The sequence below is a fragment of the Clupea harengus genome, chromosome 19 (assembly GCF_900700415.2).
Source record: "Clupea harengus chromosome 19, Ch_v2.0.2, whole genome shotgun sequence".
Classification (NCBI taxonomy): Eukaryota; Metazoa; Chordata; class Actinopteri; order Clupeiformes; family Clupeidae; genus Clupea; species Clupea harengus.
The window spans coordinates 14592488-14614022 of NC_045170.1; the positions used below are offsets into that span (position 1 = coordinate 14592488).

Genomic DNA, 21535 nt, shown 5'->3' on the forward strand with positions numbered 1-21535 from the left:
ACCCCCCCCAACCCCAGCAGCTCTTTTGCAATTTTCTCCAAAGTTTGCAGTTCATTTCAAGCCTCATTTCCTCTGGTGCCTCACTCTCCCGTCGGTTTTGGTGTGGTTTGCGATTTCTCCCCCGTGACAATCGACTCTCTCGGGAGAGAGAGGGGGATCGGACAATCTCCCCAGTGCTTTTCCAGATATTAAGACATTGTTTTCCTAAACTGCCTCTCCACTGTGTCGCAGATCACAGATTAATGAGAGTGCTGTATGGTGACTCCATCATCGGCTCCGCTAAGTGGGACTGTTTTAGAGGCACAATTGTGGCCCACATCCCTGGTGAGCCAATTAAGACCTGCCTGACAATAGCAAGGCTATTTCCGAACCTTCAGAATGTACAGCCTCTCTTCCAGTTAGAATTTGGGTCGGCCTTCCACAGGGTTTGTTTAACTGGGAAAACCGCAGCATTAGTTTTACGGTTAGAAAGCAGTCAGTGACAGATTCTGTGCATTACTAATGAGCGTGTTGATGTGGGATTATGGGCCATTTTTGCACAGATCATTTTTTTATCCAGGCATCTAGTTTAGGTGGTGTGGGCAACAACCGTTTCACAAAAGCAAATGGGTGTAGTGCTTTTCATCTGCATAGCAAGTATGTTTACTGAAAGTACGACAAACAGAGCACAATCTCTATTAACTGCACTTTGAAGTGTAGAGTTTGGACTTTATTATGTTTTACAGAATTTAAGTGGTGCTGCATCTTGACTTGAATTATCAAGATATTTGTATGCTGTACAAGAGACAGAAACACCCGTCTTTCAACAGAACTATGCTTATTTCCAGCATTCCTACTTACATATTATTCCAACCATTTAAACAATCATTTGTAGATAACGGAAAAGTTGTGCATTGTCTTATCTAAATCAACATAACAATAAACATATAAACTCTATGAATCATTTGATGTTAATAGTACAATGAATCCTCCCTAAAAGCCATGCGTGTCTGAGCTACCTACAAATAGATCTGTATTCAGTGTGCCAATGTCCTCATTAAGGATCATGCTCAGCTCAATACCAGATGGAGTTTAAAATAGAGATCTGCTATTGATTCTTGAAAGGCATACTTTAGTTATTTTGCGTAATTCTCTCTGGGCCTAATATGATTGTGAAGTTGTCAATACTATTGAAAGAAAAAGGTTCACAAGTCTGTTACGGCTACAGTTATTGAATATGTTGGTTGTACTGTGCGTTTGCTAAAATCTTGAACTTCTTTTCATAACGCCTTCCCAACCGGAGTATGTCTTGCTTGCTATTGTGCGAATGTCTTGAAATGGTGTTTCATCACTGTGTTCCCTGGGTTTTTGTTTGTGTGGATCAGGTAGCATATACAATTTACAAATTCACAGACATGACAAGCAGATGATTATGTGTTTGCAAGGATATGCTAATTTCAGCGCTTCTGATCATTTTTACTTTTGAGGAAGATAAGCATTTTATTTCACCCTGTTTTACACACAGTGTCGACATGTTTTTTTTTTTGGCTGTTTTTTTTTGTGCTTGACATTGCTGTGGATTAATATTTTCCAACCTCATTTTATGAAATATTTACAGCATTATTTGTGATTAAATTATTGTAAAGAACTGCCGTAACAAACCAGGGAAAAGTGTTAAGCATAAATAATGCATGGTATCCTCTACCTGTTTTTACTGATTGAATGGTGCTAAAATAATATAATAAATAGTAGCTGGTATATGTGTAATTATTAATGGAAAGATATGTATGTTTGAATAAAGGCTGGGTCAGGTCCATTTTATAGAAGAGGCCCTTTCATTGTGGATATTCTTGCTTAGTGTTTACTGGATCTCACTTAACTTTCTCAATCGTGAATCTGTGTGCTCCCACCAGTATGTATACTCTCCGCAGCCATTCTATTGTTTTTCATATTTTTCACATTAATAACCTTGCCAGCAATCCAATAATTGTTCTGTGACTTTTTGTCCTTTATCAGATTAGGACTGTTGGGATTTGAAAAAACTTGGTTTTGCTGCATATTTATCTAATTTATCTGTGTCCATATTTATCACTCTCTGGTACAACCTCCACGATTCTAATTTGACTTCACTTTAGCAAACTGGCTCAGTAGAGCTTTGATTTAGACAAGGGGATTCGGAATGCAGCAGTAACGTGCTATCTACCCATGCACAGCAGAGTAGCCTTTCAACAGGGTCCATCTTTAAAAGATTCATGATACAATTTTAAATAAAAGCATTTCCCCCCTCTGAGGATGAAAGCACAGGTCCCGTGGCTGACCAGCAGGAGAAGGTCAGGTTGCATTTGGAGTAAATAAATAAATAAATAAATTAATCTTGGTTAAGCCAAATCTTTGGATGAGGGGAGGATAGGTGCTGTCCAATGTCATAAGCTAGGAAAATATACCCAATTACAGAAATGTCAGTGCTGACTACATCTAAATTCATTCACCAGCATGTAGAAAATACTGGTCAATGGGCAGACCAATTCAACCACTGATTCGTGCCATGTCGTTCACCAGTGCATAGCCCATGCCTCTGACTGTATCGGCTAAGACACTGCATGTTTGAATCATTTCCACATTTAGCAAAACCCAGTCAGTAACCTTTGGGTGGTGGTCACAAATTATGTTGAAGCTACCGTGTGGATAATTGTCACTCTTATGTACCTGTAAACAATGTGTGCAACAATTTAGAGGGTCAAGAACTTGTAGCTGGAGGCTTCAACCTAAGAGAAGGTTGAAGTCAAAGAAGACCTTAATGCCTGAAGACTGCACTGAATGGCTATTAGCATCACTAACCACATAAACCACTAAACCACATATATATGTCTAACCTAAGATGGACTATGCGACACAGTTTGGACAGTCCATGATGGTAGTACTTCTTAAGAAAACCAAAGGAAACAATGCATTTCACACAAATTAAAAAAAAGTTTTATTTTCCTTTTTTACAAAAGAAAAACTAGAAAAAGCATAGTTTCTGAAGGTAAGCCAATTTTGTGACACGGCTCTATGGTTTTTAAAGGACATCTTTTAAATACTAACACAGAGAACAACTAATCATACTTTTTTTCTTTATCCACATTTCTATAGTAACTACAAAGAGTGGTGAAGAATGATGTAGTTAAGTACTCCAGGGTTTTGCCAAATCATTACTCTTTCTATAAGACCACATGTACCAGCTATTCATTTAGTAAGCCAATGTGGGAATAGCATAATTAGCGATACTTCCTGTGAGGTGCTCTTAGTTGAAGAACTGAGGGAGCTGATGTTAAATTTGATCTACGCTGATGCAACTCTGTCTTTGTATTCTTCAAAGGTTCCCATGATTCAGTAGGTTGAGTGTGAATCATTTATTTCATTCACTCAGTTTCATGTCGAAGGTTTTAATTCTATTCAGATACTACTGCAATACTGTAAAGTGTTCATTCAATGTTGACTGGTAATCTTGATTAATCACCAATAGTTTAGCCAGTATCCATAAAGCATTATAAACACATTCATAAAGGGTTATTAAGTAATCCTGATGCCTCATAATGATTGAAATAAATCTATATAACTACTTGTACCGAGAAATGTCTGCATTTATAAAACGATACAAAGTTATAATATAAGCTCTTAGAGTTTGAAATATCAGAATGGGCAATAAAGCTTCTTTTACCTCTTGATAATGGCACTGATTATTAATAGTTGTGTAGGGCTTATACAACAACATCGTAACGCTTTATGAATGCAGTCATGTCTATTTATAAAGAGTTATACTGACTTATGTCAAACGCTATGATACATTATGAAGACTTTTTAAACATTTATAAATATGTTTGTAATGCTTTATAAATACTGAGTTTAAGTAAAGTGTTACCCTTATTTTTTTCTACAGTATATACATAAAACAATATCCTTTCCATGCACTGAACACATTTTAAGAAATGAAGTGCATTCACACTAATGTGTAAAAGCTACAGTTTATCTGGCTGGTTTAATGTTCACTGTGTCTTGTGTTATGTGGAGACATCTTGAGATTCTCCTCATGGGATGGATTTCCACATCCTCTTCATCCTGTTTACTGTGAGGACGATGATGATGATGGTGACGAAGCTTATCCGAGACGTGATGCGGCGTTCAGGGGCCCTTGACGTTGTAGGGTTTTTTGCCACTCATCAGGTAGAGGGGCTGGGGTCTAAAACAGTTTGAGGGGTCACAGAGGCCGGGAGCACCTGTGGCTCCTCGGGTGCCCGGTGGGCCTGGAAGGCCGGCGGATCCATGCTCGCCGCGGGCACCATCTTTGCCATCTTTACCGACACCAGGGATGCCATCCTCTCCTGTCACAGAAAACACACACATGCACACAAGGAGATTAATATAGACTCATGCAAACACAAGGATATGAACATGGGAACAAACAAACACACACACACACACACACAAGGGGATAAATATAGACTCATGCAAACACACACAAGGACATGAACATCGAAACAAACACAGAGACACACATAAACACAAAAGGACATAGACACACACACTCACACACACAAATTCTCTCTCTTTCACACACACACACAAGGACATGGACACACAAGTACACACACACACACACACACACACACACACACACACACACACACACACACACACACACACACACACACACACACACACACACACACACACACAAATGCCAGTAATGATTATGAAGTAGAAGCCATACTTTAATCATCACAGTCAGAGACTAACCCAGTTTTAGACTTCTTTGTCTTTTTCAAACGACTAAGATAGATCACCACAAGAGCCAGGTCTCAGAAGAACCCAAATATATTTCTGTTTCTAAATGGCTAATTCATTCCACTTTGGGAAAAATTGGGTTGCCATTCAATTTAACACACTCAGTGTTGGGAGGGAAGGGAAGAGGGAAGAGAGAAGAGAAGAGAAGAGAAGAGAAGAGAAGAGAAGAGAAGAGAAAAGAAGAGAAGAGAAGAGAAGAGAAGAGAAGAGAAGAGAAGGGAAGATAAGGGAAGATAAGGGAAGGGAAGAGAAGAGAAGAAAAGAGAAAAAAAGAGAAGAGAAGGGAAGGGAAGAGAAGAGAAAGAAGAGAAGAGAAGAGAAGAGAAGAGAAGAGAAAAAGAGAGAGAGAAAGCAGACAAGCCTTACCTTGAGGTCCTGGTTCTCCTTGGCTTCCTCTGGTGCCCACGCCATCTTCTCCCTTGTCTCCTTTAACTCCAGCATCACCTGCAGGTACACAGTATATAAACAATACATGTTCAACCATTACAAATCCCCTATCTCCATTCTTAAAAAAAGCATACAACTACAGTCAGGTGCAATGGTAATTGTTTGGTCCCCCCACTAACTCACAGGTAATTTACAGGAGCTTATTGCTTAGATTATCAGTAGGGTTTAGGTCAGAAATATTTGGTAATCAAAAAAACATTTCAAACAATGTCTATAATCTTGAATTTGAACAGGAGTTCTCACAAAAAGGACAAAGCATGTATAATTATCATTCATGGGACAGTTAATACTAACAGTAAGTGATGTGAGGATGGAAACATTCTTTTCAGCTGAGCTATTTAACCCAGGTACATCAATAAGTCACTGAAAGTCATAGTCATACCCTTGGTGCCTGGTGTGCCAGGTAAACCATAGAAGCCTGGAGGTCCTTTAGGACCCAGGAACCCCCTGGGACCCGCCTCTCCATTAGCACCGGGCAGGCCTGGAGGCCCAGGTGCCCCGGCGAGCCCTGGGGATCCGGGAGCTCCGAGAGGCAGGGGTTTCTTTGCAAGCTCTTTCTTGTATGCCTCAAGGTGTTCTGGGAGGGAGTGTAAGGCATGGGCATGATTTCAGAGAATGATCTTGGTGCTGGGGTTGTTTATAGACTATAGGCGATGTCTGGGGGGTGAATCTCTAAAAAAAGCAATTTCCAAGGCATAAAGGGCATAAATAGCCGAAAAACCACAGTCCAAATTAAATATGTGAGATGTAATGAGTTCTCTCATTAGAGGCTGCTAACACAAATTATTTCACGCCAGTGGCTACTGTATGGACACTAAAACCATCCTTGTTTGTCTGAGTATTTAAATATTTAAGGCATAGAAAAACTCTGTCTCACCTTCAACCACAGCAGCACACATTGCTTTAATTTTGTCATCAGCAAGTTTAGGGCCCTGTGGAGAATGAACACAGCATACAATTACTTCAAGTAATGAAGCTAAATGAAGCTAAATCTTACACACGTAAGGCCACAGAGAGCTATGAGTATCAATTAGCCATTATAAGCTTCATTAGACCAGAGGACAGAGGACACCCAATCACTGCACTATTTATATGGAAGAGATCCTTATAGTTCACCAAATGTCTACTTCCATTCAGCATTCACCAAATACAGTTCTCCTCTTCCTCTACTCTTTTTTAAAGAGCCACTTCCTGTATGATTCAGGCAGTTTACCATAGAGGCTGATAATACATGACCCCTTGACATCATCACTTTTTCAATCTTCTCAGCCTTTCCTAACAAAAAAATTGGGGCTGTCATAGGGCTAGAGTATAATTTAGAAGAAAATGGATTTCACCTTCAAATATCTCTGTGTGCCTTCACTCAACCTTCCTGAATTTTTTCCACATCACTGTAGGGGGCACAGACTTTTGAAGCACATCAACACGACTGAGGCTAGCTCAGAGTGCTACCAACAGGTGGGCCTTCAAAACCCATCGAAGTTATTTTTTAGTGTCAGTTTGTCAATTTGTCCAGATGTCATCATTTAAGAGCTTATTTTTCTTCCAGAGGAGCATGCCCACAGACCACACTTCCAGCATTTCAGGGTCTGCACTTTGTGTTTCATACATGTCAGTCATTATGTAAACACTCAAGTCTCTCCTCCAATCACTTCCTGTAACTGTAACTGCAACCTGATATCACCTGAACTATGCCCATTTTCTGGGGAACAAAACCCTAAGTCTTTCTTGTTCTCTCTCTTCCTCTCTTCTTCTGTTACCTTTCTTACTCCTTTAACACACTGATGTCCATACCACTGTGTAGTCTGCACAGGACAGACACACCAAACTCTTCTCTTACAGCAATGACGCAGGAGCCTACCTAAGGTTTCTAGTTAGCCATTAACGCACCGCTAACAGAGTTTAGTTAGTGCAAGCAGCTCCAACAGAAGTCTGCTAGCTAACCTTACAGGCAACAGGAGCAAACAAAGCAAGCCTGGCTCATCAACAAACAAACAGAATCGCCAGCTAGCACACCAGCTCACCCCTTTCCCCCAAGGTCTGGTAACATAACTTAAAAACTAGCTTGCTTATGTAGCACTTACATGGCTAATCCTTGGACTTCTTAACGTTTGTCAGTATTTATTTATTGATTTGATAGTTCATTCAACATTTCTGTTGTGATATATATTCAAGGTTATGTGTTGGTGTAGGTAATTGGCCCCGCCATATAAAACACCAGTTGATGATGCAGTGTCTTGCATGCAAACTAAGCCACCTCTTTCCTGACCTGATACCATTATCTTATGCTGACCACATTCACATACGTTGACCTTGAACATAGCTACACATACAGAGAGGAAACTGAAAGCTCCTGCTTCACATACTCCTTGGTTACTGACCCACCACGTGTGCCCATGCCTGCACGCGGAGCATACAAAAGCAGAACAAAGACACATACACATATTCTTTCTGGCGCAAATCCGACACACGGGCACACTCTACCCAGTTAAGTACATCTAGCTGGATTACATATTGTGTAATTGTGTATTGTGTTAGTTATTGTGTTTTATCTTTGTCTAAATTATGCCAGTATTGTTCATGTCAATTTTGAAAGAGCTGGGCCCACTGTGTCCGTATATGTATATGAATTAGTGAGTGGCACACAAAAAAATCGTACAGAAAGTGTCTCTTAAAGTGCAAGCACTTACAGGCAGACCCCGGGGCCCTGGAGGTCCTACGATCCCGTGCTCTCCCTCCAGGCCACGAGCACCCTGTGGGCCTGTGACACCCTCGTGACCGGGCTGTCCTGGACGTCCCTCAGCTCCCGTGGACCCGCGCTGTCCCTTCTCTCCAGACTGAAAAGGACAACAGAGGACAAATCACATTGGCATGAGTCATGTCTGCTGCACCACTCGCAGGTGTCACAGGTATGGGACGTTTCTGAACGCAGCTGGGGACATTATTAAAAATAGCATAATGAGAAAGAGGACTATTGCATTTCCCAATTGCATTTCACTGTTTGACATGCCATAAGCCATGTTCGTTTATCTTTTATGAACTTCTGCCAGACGTAGTCAGGGCAGGAGTCGTCTCACTCCCTGTGATGTTCAGTTCCCATGCAAATAATCGGCAGGTTGGGATAACTGCCTCTTCTGTAGTTTCCTGATTGCTAATAAGGCCTGGCCACATTGCAATCTTAGTTCCTGATTACAGAGCCTCAGTGAGTCCCACTGACAAGGGCCAAGGCAAGGGGTCCTGAATATATATTACCTTATTTAAATGGCCATTTCCATTGGCTAGCACACAAGATATGGCAGTACAAAAAAAAAGCCCTTGAAATGGGGGGCTGGCATGCTACAGTCACCATAGTAACTGATTTAAATGACTGTGCCACTGAAGTAGCACACAGTATTATGAATATGGCCTGATGACCTAACAGTGGCTTCCTGACAGGCATTGAAGGTATAGCTGGATATATATGAGTGAAGACAATACTAGGTGGTACTTTAAGTCCTGGACCCCACGATGGGAATACCACCACATGTAGTTTGCTTGACGTTGTTTGCATAATCTATGAGTCTATGGTGAAGAGGGTCGACAAAATGCCACCATCAAAAATGAATGACAATGTCCTTCACTTTACTGAGGGCCACTAGGAAGGTTAAAAATACAATAGGTGGAGAAATAGATGCTTCACTGAGGTTGGAGATTCTGGCTACTGGTTTCATACACCATTCACCATTTACAGGAGCAAGATGATCTGGCCCGAAAGAGACTAAAACCATTACATTACCTCTCCTTTAATTCCTTGAATGCCAGGAGGACCCTGTGCAAAACACAAAAACAAATAAATTAACATTAACCACTTTTTTTTTGGACTCGTATTATACATTGCAGTTTAGAGTTGCTAAACTACAGTGCTAGAGTTTTAATGTAGGTATTATTTACCTGGTCACCCTTTACTCCTGAGTCTCCGTTAAATCCTGTATCACCCTGCAGAGAAGGAAAAATGTCAGGATACTGAAGGGGCTGGCAACTAATGCACAATAGAGATCGTCATCATACAGATCATACAGACCAGTGAGATCAATCTAGATGAAGGTAAATACCATAAGTGGACAATAAGTGCTTTTCATTAGGATCACATAAATGAAAATGAAAAACACAGTGGCCAGGGTGTTGTGATCTGTACATTGACTCAACATGAGCTTCTATGCCTGAGAGAGAGCTAGCAACCAATATTACACAACTTACCATGCTTCCTTTTGGACCGATTGGGCCGATAGCACCCTGAAGCAAGAAACACAAATTTGATTTAGTAATCTTTTACAGATCTAGAAACTGTCCTGTGAATTGATATGGCACTATGGCATCAGATCTATCCCAAGGCTGACCTGATCTCCTTTCAGTCCTGTGTGACCTTTGATTCCTCTTGGGCCAATGGCACCCATGTCACCCTTCTCTCCCTGGAGATGAGGAATATACAGAGAGAATGTGAGCAGCCTAACCCACACACACACAGAGTCAGAAACTCAAGTACAAACGGGGATACATACATAAAAGTCTCGCTCTCTCTCTCTATCTCTTTGTCTCTCTCTCTCTCTCTCACACACACACACACACACACACACACACACACACACACACACACACACACACACACACACACACACACACACACACACACACACACACACACACACACACACACACACACACACACACACACACACACACACACACACACAGGCTCAGAAACTCAGGTACAAACAGGTATACACACATAAAAACTCGCTCTCTCACACTCTCTCTCTCTCACACACACACACAGAGACACACACATACACACAAACTCCCACACCATAATTCAGCCAAGCAATCAGGAGCGACTAAATTATTTTCATTTATCTCTTGTTGCCAAGGCAGTGGATGCATGCCAATCAGATTCCTGCTAGACTGATCCCACCGGCACCATGTCAGCTCGCCCCAGAACAAATGTTCCTCAAACTCAACTCACCTCGACGCCAGGAAGTCCTGTCACTCCCACGGGACCCTGCTTCCCTGTCTCACCCTTTCAGATGAAAATAAATAAATACATAAATAAATAATAATTAGTATGGTGGTGTCACTTTTCTCCTTCTAGCGGTTAAAATGCTATGAAATAAAATAAAATTGCTCAATTTAACAGATGAGTGAAAATATTATAGACAAAGGGGCAAACATGCCCTATGCATAATAACTTGAATATATTCAATAACTTGAACAATCATTCGGGTATGAATGTGGGTATGGGTATGAAATATGTGAAGAATCCTGACCAGCAAACTAAATGTTTTAGACCGAACAGGAGTGACTAAATAACTCGATGAATAATGACACATTTGTTTTGTCCTTCCTCCTCCATTACTCCAGTTCGTGCCATCAGTCGCTATCAGATGGAATAAGGGACTGTTCTGGCGGCACGTTTAAGGCATACGTACGGTGGCTCCCTTGGCTCCTGTCGCGCCGTCTTTCCCCGCTGCTCCTGGTTCACCCTTAATGACAGAGACAGAGAGAGAGAGATTTTACTCAGCGTTGCTAATGGATCGAGCTCAGCAGCTCCACATAGAAAAGTGGAGTTCTGCATTCTGAGCCTGAGCCAACACTGGGGGCATATATCAAAGTGTCTGATAGTAACAAGCACTACAGCACAGCGTCAGCCCAAAGGGGATTAATAGAGGAGGACAGAGAAGGAGAGGGAGGTGGAGAGGGTGAGGAAGAGAGAGAGGGAGAGGGTGGCACTCACTGTTTTGCCCACCAGCCCGATGGGTCCCACTGCTCCTTCAGTTCCTGTGTCACCCTGGAGTTTTTCCACAAAAGAATGAATGAATTTTCAGAAATATGTAATAACTCTAATAATCATTTTGTGGCGATGTTATTTTCATATGGACCTCTACGTGGTACTGATCAGTTAGCGCCCTACTGTGTGCGTGGGAGTGGGTGTTAGATTTATCACCATAACCAACCAAAATAATATTTAATATTAAGCTTTTTTTTTAATCCTCATGCAGCCTTTAGCATGAGAAGGTTGGCACCCTACACCAAGCAGGTGTAGATGTGTGAGGATTGAGTGAGTGATACATTAAAAGATAGAAGTAAAGCACCTAATTCCAGACAGTAATCTAGCATAACCAATTTACTTGTATTTAAGGAGTTTCTATTGTTTTGTTTATCTAGTTTATCCTGAACTGAATGTCTTAGTTGTTGGAGGGTTGTGGGTGGCAAATATTGAGCGGTGAAATCAATCACCACCCTTAAAAAAGGGTCGAAACAAATTAATTGATTTAAAAAAAAAAAAAAAAAAAACACACACACACACAAAAAAAAACAACAGTATTACCTTATCCCCAGTTGGTCCCTTAAGTCCCTGTTTCCCAGGCAACCCCTGTAAAAAAAATACAGAGAGACAAGAGGGTGTGTTAGTCTTTACCCCCTGAGCATTCACTCAGAACAAACACACACTAAAACAGAGATTTAGTTGCGACTTCCCATTCGAATTGAAAGAAGAAAAAAAAAAAACGTATGAAAAACCTTCCCCTATGGGTTCTGTATATCAATGTGGTTGCAATACTAAATGCAAAGGAAATAAAGATGACTCCCTGATATCACTCACACTACATAATTACACGGATATTTAAACCGTGATAGGCCAAGTCAGGGGGAGAGAGAGCAGCTGGAGAATACAGATTCACATTGTTCCAGAGTCTAAGGCACATTTTACTGACATTGATCTGTCCTGAAGGGCACTTAATCTGAATTTGTAGCAGCATAAACAGCTTTGTCGATACCTAGGCGTGGGAGCAATCACGAGAGGAAGATGTTATCCACACACAGATGCTCCAGCTGATCGGGGTGGAGATGTGGCAGATCTTTGCCAGAACGGGGCCAGATCTGGGCCAGATCCAGTCTCGGTCTAGGCTTTACATCTTAGACCCCTTGGGAAAGGTGCATACGTCTACACCTTTGCTCCATATTATCCACTCATTGGTTGGCGGCAGGAAAATATTGACACTTTGTTGTGTGGGCTATTTATCTGTCTGCTCTTGTCCCTGTTGCTGTCGTCTCTCACAGAGAGAGAGAAACAAGAAAAAAAAGAAGGGACTTGGAGAGGTGCATTCATTTAAAAGTGCATTTAGATAAGAAAACGCTTTTGTTAATGTTGTGGGTTTTTTAGGTGGCTGGTTTTCGCTGGTAGATTTGTATCATTTTTAAGCCGTATGGCCTTACTTGGAAGACGCTGGCTTTTGAGTCAAGTCTTAGCATTACCTCCCCTGAATCTTTTATGAACTTGAGCTGCAGTTAGGCCATGGCAGAGGGCTTTTTGACTTTTCTTTTGTCTACTTCCAGTCCATAACCCCACTTAAAGTTTTCAATGACATGCCTTATAAAGTTTTGCCAGACCTAAAAAGCAGTTGGGCTAGTATTTGCAAGTTATATTATAGTAGATCTAAGGTAGGTCAGTATCTAGAAATAGTTTTGGGACAAATTCAGAATAACAAATAAAGGTATCCACATTCTTTTTCTGGTACTGTGTGAGACTGAAAACATTGCTAGGATGATTTCATCTCACAGAAGTTATCATGAGATGAGAGAGAACATAATTTTCATTTCATTTTATTGTTTCCTTTTTTAATCAACAACCTGCAAAAAATAGCTTTAGGGCGTGTGAACGCTCCGCTGCTTTTTCATCCTACTCATCTCCGGTCTAATCTTAGCCTCACAACAGGAAGACACCTAAAAATATCTGTACAATCATTCTCACTCAGTTGTGCACATGTGTCCTGTACTTACAGGTATTCCAACGATCCCCCTCACGCCAGATGGTCCAGGTGTGCCAGCATCTCCCTGTCAGGGCACACAGAAGGGTATGGTTGGAGTTTTTAAAAATGAATTATGATTTGAAATGTATTCAACCACAACAGGCCTGGCATCATTTATGTAGTGTGTTTTGCAATCATCATTAAGGTTACTTAAAAAAAATTAAAAAATCAGAGGCAACAGCCAACTATACATTAGTGTAATGCATTTAATGCACCTATATAGGGACCTCTGCACTGTTATCAGTTATCAGACTTGGAGAGGCTCTACTCCAGCCTATATGCTCATAGAGGGCTAGAAGAGAGCGGCAGACTTACTTTGCTTCCATTTACTCCTGGTACTCCATCCAAGCCATCGACACCAGGCTCTCCCTACAGATGTCATGGAGTAAAAATGAATCAGAAACACTGATGTTGTTTTATACAGAAACTGAGTACACCTCCATGCTTCTGCCGAGTCGCTTTAGGACACTTTCCTAACATACAAGCCTGCTAAAAGGGGTATCTAGGTGACATGAAATACATGTGAATATTTTACTCATTGTCTGAATTTATATGCTTTACAGGTGTCAATTCCAGTAAATACATACAGCTGGTCACTGGGACCCTCACCTTCTGCCGTGCATAATAATTCCTTACTAATTACTCAATATGCTCTAACTCTAGAGTGGTAACTCACTGTTTCCCCCATTGGGCCGACTGGTCCGGTTGGTCCTGCAGCGCCAACTGCCCCCTGAAAACCACAAACAGAACGCATTCAATCACACATACTTGAACAATCCCAAAGGCACTACTCTAAATGGAATGGTACTACTCTGAATAAGTGCAGTCGTATTTGTGAAAAAGACGACTCACCTCATCACCTTTAGGCCCCTCGTGACCCAGACGACCTCTGATGCCCTCCACACCCTGTAAGAGATCATCACATCATGACATAGCAATTACTTTGAGGCTTTAAAACCATTGAAGTCCTGTCACTGACCAACCAGAGAAGTTGTTCTTCATCTTTTAATGTGTGAAAACGGGTACTTGCTGGTATCTGGTTTCTCATAAGATGAGGATTGTAATGTGAGACTTGCCTGTGTGAAATGGCAAGAGCTTTCCCCTGTAAGCAATCCATGTGGAATTGAAGCTCTTGACCCCAATAGTCATTTATAATGCAGTTGAACTTTAACGCTATTAACAGTAACATTGTCTCAAGGTGCTTCGCAGTAACCTAAAACACTAAGCCAGCCTACCCTAGCACTGGAAGTGGAAAAGATCATCATCATTCGAATACATCATTTAATATATATTCTGAACGTGGTGTGTGTAACTAAATCTTGATTAAAATTTTTTTTTACATCACACAATCTTATTGACCAACCTGTGTCAATCAGATGAAGTATGTTTTTTGCCTTGTTTAGGTAAACAGTGCCACCAGGGGAAAATTCTAATACATTCTGGAACATTCCAGTACACAACTTCATGTGTGCTACCTTTCCGATAAACCCCCTGGATTGATAAATACATCCTATCCAGCTGAGCTCTTTAAAAATGAACCTTCATGAATACATAATGCTGTCTTTTCATCCTCCTGCTGCTGGATGTTCATTCAACACAAACATGGCCGACCGCCCGGCTTTGATCCGATCAATGAGGAACAGCACTTACGGGGGACCCTGGTGGTCCAGTGGGCCCTGGGATGCCGTTGTAACCTGGAGGACCCTGTGGAGAGAGGGGGAGTTTGTGGAAAATAATAATAATGTTAACGTCCTTCCAGAGTCAGCTTTTTACTAAACATCTGTGTAGCGTATTGAGTGTAATATTGCTGCAATGTGGGAGCTGATTAACTGTGCAAGGCATACACCTTCAAACAAAGTACAAAATTGTAGGGGGTAAATTTCCGATACATTTACACTTTTATAACCCTGTCTGAACACATACAGGTAAAGGAGGAGCAGGTCTTGGAGGTGTGTGTGCCAATGTTCTGGTACATATGCTAGCCCACCCCTCCAGAATGTTGACACTATGAGCATTGCACTGTGTCAGCTGAAAACACCCCCACTACACCAGCTTTTCACTCGTTCACTCACTCACTCACTCACTCACCCACTCACCCACTCACCCACTCACCCACAGACACACAGACACACAGACACACACACACGCAGACACGCAGACACGCACGCACGCACGCACACGCACACACACACACACACACACACACACACACACACACACACACACACACACACACACACACACACACACACACACACACACACACACACACACACACACACACACACACACACACTCTCTCTCTCTCTCTCTCTAATATCTGTCTTGCTGTATAGCATTCCCTCAGAGATGTATCATATTTCCTACAATGGAGCCACAAACAGGACACCGCAGCATCACTGTAAATTAGGCCTATCCATTATGCTGTGACATTTAGGGCTTTCTATGAATCACACTTTAGTCTTTAGAGCAGGAGGACAAGTGAGATGGATCTGCACCATAGGAACGGTTCTGAACGTGTCCGTACCACCCTTAGGGGTGCTGTTGGTTTGGCAGCGGCGGTTCTACTGGATTACTCTGGCTGCGGAGAGGTCCACAGCCCCAAAATAAATCACATTTAAAAGGTAAAAATCACACTGAGCCTTTTATTCCACTGCAGTGTATTAGGCCACTAGCTCATAAGTCCTCTAAAACAGGGAGAAGGGGTAAGGCAAGGAGTTGACAGCGAAGGGTTTGTGCTTCTTATGTATGTGCACACATATATCCACAAGCTCTGACAATTCCATTATAGCATGGTCTCCTACGAGGCACTGTGCGCTGGCTTTAAAACAAATTGAATCATTAGTGTGCTAATTGAGCCGAGTGGATTATTGCTTGACTGGCTGTTTTCTGAGTGTGTGCGTGTGTGTATGTGTGTACGTTAATGTGTGTGTGTGTGTGTGTGTGTGTGTGTGTGTGTTTCTATCTGGCCTGTCCTGCCCAAAGGGAGTGGGGTAAATATAGACACAGTTCAGCCTCTTACCCTATCTCCTTTTTCTCCGAGTGTGCCAGGAAATCCAATAGGCCCTCTTTGACCCTGAGAAGCAATTAGAGGCACAAAACAAATACATGTTTAAATATGTACAACAAGTCAGAATCAGTTCAAAGTTCAAACTATCTGACTTAACATTTGTGTTCTATTCTTGACTGGTCCTTGTTTTTGGGGAGAGGTGGTACCTTTTAACAGGATGTAGCTTTTTATTAGACTAAGTAAAAATAAGCTGACTGTAACAAAACAACAACAGTAGACACAAGCCAAAAACACGTGCAGCAGTGAAAAAAACAATGATTCCACAATGCCACCATATATAAGAACTTCATTTTAATCTGTTCGGTATATTTAACCCTTTATTTTTCAACGCATGTCCTATTGATTACGCTACAGAAGCATACATAAACCCCTGTGAAGTAATGCAAATACTGACATCATCTCCCATGCGTCCAGGGGGTCCTGCCTCTCCTGCAGGTCCTTCATCTCCCTGTGATAAAAAAAGACACGTTTTATGGCAGTGCAAGAGGACACTCTCAGCCATGTAAGATGAGCATAAATTCTCTCAGACTTTCTCACCTTCTCTCCAGGTGTGCCTGGATCACCATCGGTACCAGCCAAACCTTTATGTCCCTAGGGGGTAGATGGCACTTATCGTTACGTCAGGTTTGGAAAAACAACAATAGCATAAACTCTAACATAAACAACAATAACAATTTAAAAAAAACTCCAGTATTAGATCTGCTGTTACAGTCCACAAAACCAATGTAATCCTGATATGCTTCACTCTATTAGTATTCTATTCTACTTCTCTCATGTGTTGTACTTAGTGTGTTTTTATGTTTTTATGTTATGTGTAGTACTTAGATATTGTGTTTGTATGTTTTTATGTTCACTGTATGCACCTACACACCAGAACAAATTCCATGTAGGTGTAAACCTACTTGGCAATAAATACTATTCTGATTCTGATTCTGATTCAATAGACCTCACAAGAAACAACCATGTGTTGTTTCCTCTACGTGGGTGTTGCTGTGCATTCTTCACCAAGCACTAAGCCGGTCTAGAAATACGACACACAGAACAATGACATGACCAAAAGCTTGGCAGAGACAGCCTTGTGTAGAGAATCTCATTTTAATGCTGGATTGGAAGGTGCATATTTCAATATATATATATACGGCGGCCAGGTTGTCCTTGGCAGTGGCTCGTACCTTCATCCCTGGCATGCCTGGCATCCCCTGAGGGCCGGCGGGACAGGCGGCCTCACACTGCTAACAGATTCAGACAGACACATCCTAATCAGCACGCACCCCCGAGGATACACACACACACACACACACACACACACACACACACACACACACAAAGACACACAAACACACACTCTCTCTCTCATTCTATTTTACACACATGCACACACACACTCTCATCCTATTTTACACATGCACACACAGAGAGAGAGAGAAAGAGAGAGAGAGATAGAGAGTGTGAGAGAGAGAGATTGAGAGGGAGAAAGAGAGATAGAGAGAGAGAGAGAGGGAGAGGGAAAACCCCACAATCAGGTGCACTTTCACACAGACACAGATGCAAAAACACCAGTAGCCGTACATTTACATAGTCCTACACATCTACACATGTACACACACTCTTTCTCTCATTCTATTTTATACACATGCAAACACACACACACACGCACACACACTCACACACACACACACACACACACACTCCAGAGTATATACATGTTCATAAGCTTCCATAAAGAAAAAATCACAAACAAAGAAACACAGATACGCCCCATTTAGCTTGAGAACATCTCAGTGAAAGAGCTGGAGAAAGAAAAGAAAAAGGATGACAAAAAAGGAGGAGGAAAGGCAGGGCAAGAGTGAGAGATCAAATCAGGGAACTCACAGGCTCCCCATCTTCGATTGAGTTCCCTATCCCAGGTGTGCCCTGAAAGAGAGCAGAGAGACAGCAGAGAGAGTGACACCAGAGTCAGATCCCAGGCACAGATGTCCCAGCACAGTCAGGCTCCGGCTCCAAAGCCCCAGATATCCCAGATATATATCCCAGCAGGCCACGAGCTTACTCTCCAGCATAGCCAGCCAACAGAGGCTCAAAGAAGCGGTGCACATTCAATTGCATTGGCATCAATTGAACAAACTTCACTGTATAATTCAACACTACTTCTAAACCACCACTACTCACCACTACTCACCACTACATCACCACTACACCACTACGTTCACCAGACTTTCTAATATGTTGGTTCATTTGTTTGTTTGGCCTGGAAAGTTGTCATTTGGACCAAGGACGAGATTGCCGTAATCAGGTTGTGTAAAAAGGATAGGCTGGATACAGCAGAAGCTCAAGGGGGAGGTTTTAGAAGGCAAGCATAGATGTGATGAGTAACTATGAAGCAATGATGACTCTAAGGGATTATACTTATGAGACAAGCCCATGTAGTATTCCTCAAATCTCAACATGCATATGTTAGAACTGGTAATTATCATGCACGGAATGTTCACATCACTGAGCAGTGAATTGTAGAAAATGTAAACCATTTAACAATACAAAACCCAGTGATGAGTTCATGTAATCTTAGAGAGAGAACAGGCCACAGGTGTCTCAGGTTATGCTCTGGATGACACAGATTTGCATATCGCTTCATTTTCCTCATTATGTCAGAACATGCTGTAAATATGTTATCTCTACTGTACTTCTGCTATGGCAGCATATGGCAACAGAACAAATGAGGGCAAAGGAATGATCCATGTCAGTTTAGGTAGCGCAAACAGTTATTTAACAAATGCTTTTACACGCATTTATTTTTTATTTTAGCCTCTGGATCCAGCAAATGTTAGCAGTGTTAGCATTGGCACCACGCTGTAGCAGGTCATGAGTGACACTGCTGGAGATACAGAGTGAAGCAACAGCGTTGGACAGTGTCTGCCTCTTTAAAGCGAATGAGTGAGTGAGGGTGAAGATAAGATCTTACCGCTGGCCCTACAGGTCCAGGGGGTCCGGGTGGTCCTGGAAGACCAAGACCTCCTCTGGGCCCTGGTGAGCCCTGCATGGGTCAGAAATGAATTGGTGAGATAAAAAAACTTGAGATCATACTGTGACCAAAGCCACAAAAACCAGTCAGCCGAATGTACTGTTAAATTTCTGAGCACAAACCTCAGGTCCGATGTTGCCCTCATCTCCTGGAGTGCCGGCTTTCCCTGGGAGACCCTATGACAGATCACAGTCATACACAATGTCCAATACTTAGATAAGCACAGTGGAGAAGCCATCTAAACTGTGATTCAAACAGCACAGGAAGTTTGGAGTTAAATTTAAAAGCTTTTGATACATACAGGAGGTCCAGGCTTCTCAGCTCCCTATGAACAAGGGAGAGAAAATCAGAGACACAGTGAGACAAAGAGAGACAACGTTTTTAACATTTTCTCTGCTGTGTGATGTAGGCCTGTCATCATTGTTGTCAGTGAGAGTCACATTACTGCCTGTTAATATATGGCTGCTCAGAATGCTACAGAAAATTCAATGGACTCAATTGGCCACAATGGGCCATCCAAACATTCAGAGGTCTGATATTTTTTTAATATTGACTGGATTGTTCAGGCTTTTAAAACCAGGCACTGTGACCCTGCTCAAACTGCATGATAAATGACAATTGATCTGATGGAAATTCGACCAGATTTTTAAAATTGGGGCTAAAATTGGACCAAAATCATACAGTGTCTGTCCGGCTTAACTTGAAGTCAGCAAGTAGTACGCTGCCACGCAACACCTGAAACGTTAAACTTCTATTTGTGTGAAGAGCTACAATACAAGACCCCGCTCGCTGTGTGTTGGGTTCCTGTTTGTCCTGTCGGGATTTGTTTAAAAAAATGTCAAGTGGACTATACATTATACATTCCTTGAAAGGGTTTCTAATGTGTCCCAGATATAAACTGACCTTGGATCTGTACCTGACCCAGGCCTGATCTAGGAGCAGATCTAAGTCAGATTGACTGATATCTTGGGCCAAATAGTTCACAGAGGTCAGAGTGACAGCTGAAATACAGTCTGCCTCTATTTAATGCATATATCAACACTGGTGTGGATTATTGACATTTTGAGATTTGATCAATAGTATAGAACTGTTTTCTGTTTCAGTAGAAATCTGAGAAAGACTGTCAACTTACAGCAGGCCCAGCAGGTCCAGGAAAACCAGGCAGTCCCTGAGTTCAAAGAAGAAAAGCAATGAGAACATTTCTATCAATCTCATGAACTTGAAATGTTCCCAAACCATATTATCAGTAAGAATTTTTTCCAGAAAATGAAACAGAACACAGTAACATCTTTTTTGTGTGCCATATTTGTGCAGAACAAACACAAAATAGTGGAGATCCACTACTTTGCTCAGAGTAATGGACCTAAATGGAGGCATTTAGCAGAGATGTAAAAACAGATAGCCTTGCCAATAAGCTGAGGCTGAACAGACAGAAATGACTTACTCTTTCACCCACAGTTCCTCTAGGCCCCATCGGCCCCATCATACCCTACAAAAAAGATAGGGACACTCACTTCCTTTGGAAGAAACATGGCTACAAAAGATTTAAAAATATAAATTTAAACAAATATGAGATTTGAAAAATGCAAAAAGAAATGTAGCCTCATTTCAAATTTTTCTCTTATACGCGTCTTACTTGGCTACTCGCATGATTACCTAGGCTGATTATCCAAGATACGTTTAAATGTTAGTCCACTGTGTGATTAAATGACAATGAAAAAGTTCAGACATTCGTGGGACCTTGTATAACAGGTGTCTAATGCGGTTTGTTGTCTGGGCGAATACTTGAGTTTGCTCAAGAGGAGATAGAAGAACATCGAAGAGTTTAGTGATATACATTTTGTCTGAACCTGAGAAGATTTATAAAATTACGAAATTTAGAAAATGTACACAATTTTCTAAATTAAAACATTTCTTAAGTTACATTTTTCATTCCGTTTCTTTTTGGCCATGTTGGCGTCATCTTACCATCAGTCTAGGTTTCAAACAACATTAACATTGAAAGGTCATAACGTACAAGTCTGGACCCAACAAAAGGCTGCTGCTGCAGGTGATTCATTTGAACACTTGATCATCGTGCGATTAGCCAAGTTAGACGTGGACATCTAAACGGGTGATGATCATCGTTCGGAAATTGCACTCATCACCTCTGTTTAGATGTGTACAAGCTATGTGTTTAAGGCTTAGATGTTGACAAGAACAATGCAGGTTGAACATCCTTTTGGAAATATGGCCCATAATGTTTAAAGTGTGGATCGGTATGGACACAAAAGATGTGACGTTTATGCAGCATTTGCATACATACTGAAACATTATTGCAAATCATTGTACATTATTGCACACACACACACATAC

The 21535-nt window shown here is 41.6% G+C and overlaps 1 protein-coding gene across 1 annotated transcript in view; it reads right to left on the reverse strand.

Moving 5' to 3' along the window:
* Positions 1–2929: 2929 nt before the first annotated feature.
* Positions 2930–21535, reverse strand: part of LOC105892002 (collagen alpha-1(IX) chain) — a 28465-nt gene continuing 9859 nt past the window's right edge. The window contains exons 10-37 of the mRNA XM_031586462.2: positions 20625–20669; positions 20313–20348; positions 19482–19505; positions 19303–19356; positions 19121–19192; positions 18034–18075; positions 17334–17393; positions 16699–16752; positions 16556–16609; positions 16114–16167; positions 14742–14795; positions 13944–13997; positions 13768–13821; positions 13407–13460; positions 13063–13116; positions 11612–11656; positions 11018–11071; positions 10713–10766; positions 10250–10303; positions 9627–9698; positions 9487–9522; positions 9181–9225; positions 9026–9058; positions 7941–8087; positions 6128–6182; positions 5633–5827; positions 5170–5247; positions 2930–4340 (exon numbers count right to left, since the gene is read on the reverse strand). Coding sequence (XP_031442322.1) covers positions 4141–4340; positions 5170–5247; positions 5633–5827; positions 6128–6182; positions 7941–8087; positions 9026–9058; positions 9181–9225; positions 9487–9522; positions 9627–9698; positions 10250–10303; positions 10713–10766; positions 11018–11071; positions 11612–11656; positions 13063–13116; positions 13407–13460; positions 13768–13821; positions 13944–13997; positions 14742–14795; positions 16114–16167; positions 16556–16609; positions 16699–16752; positions 17334–17393; positions 18034–18075; positions 19121–19192; positions 19303–19356; positions 19482–19505; positions 20313–20348; positions 20625–20669 — 1833 coding nt within the window. The 3' untranslated portion in view covers positions 2930–4140. The remainder of the gene's footprint in view (positions 4341–5169; positions 5248–5632; positions 5828–6127; positions 6183–7940; positions 8088–9025; positions 9059–9180; positions 9226–9486; positions 9523–9626; positions 9699–10249; positions 10304–10712; positions 10767–11017; positions 11072–11611; positions 11657–13062; positions 13117–13406; positions 13461–13767; positions 13822–13943; positions 13998–14741; positions 14796–16113; positions 16168–16555; positions 16610–16698; positions 16753–17333; positions 17394–18033; positions 18076–19120; positions 19193–19302; positions 19357–19481; positions 19506–20312; positions 20349–20624; positions 20670–21535) is intronic.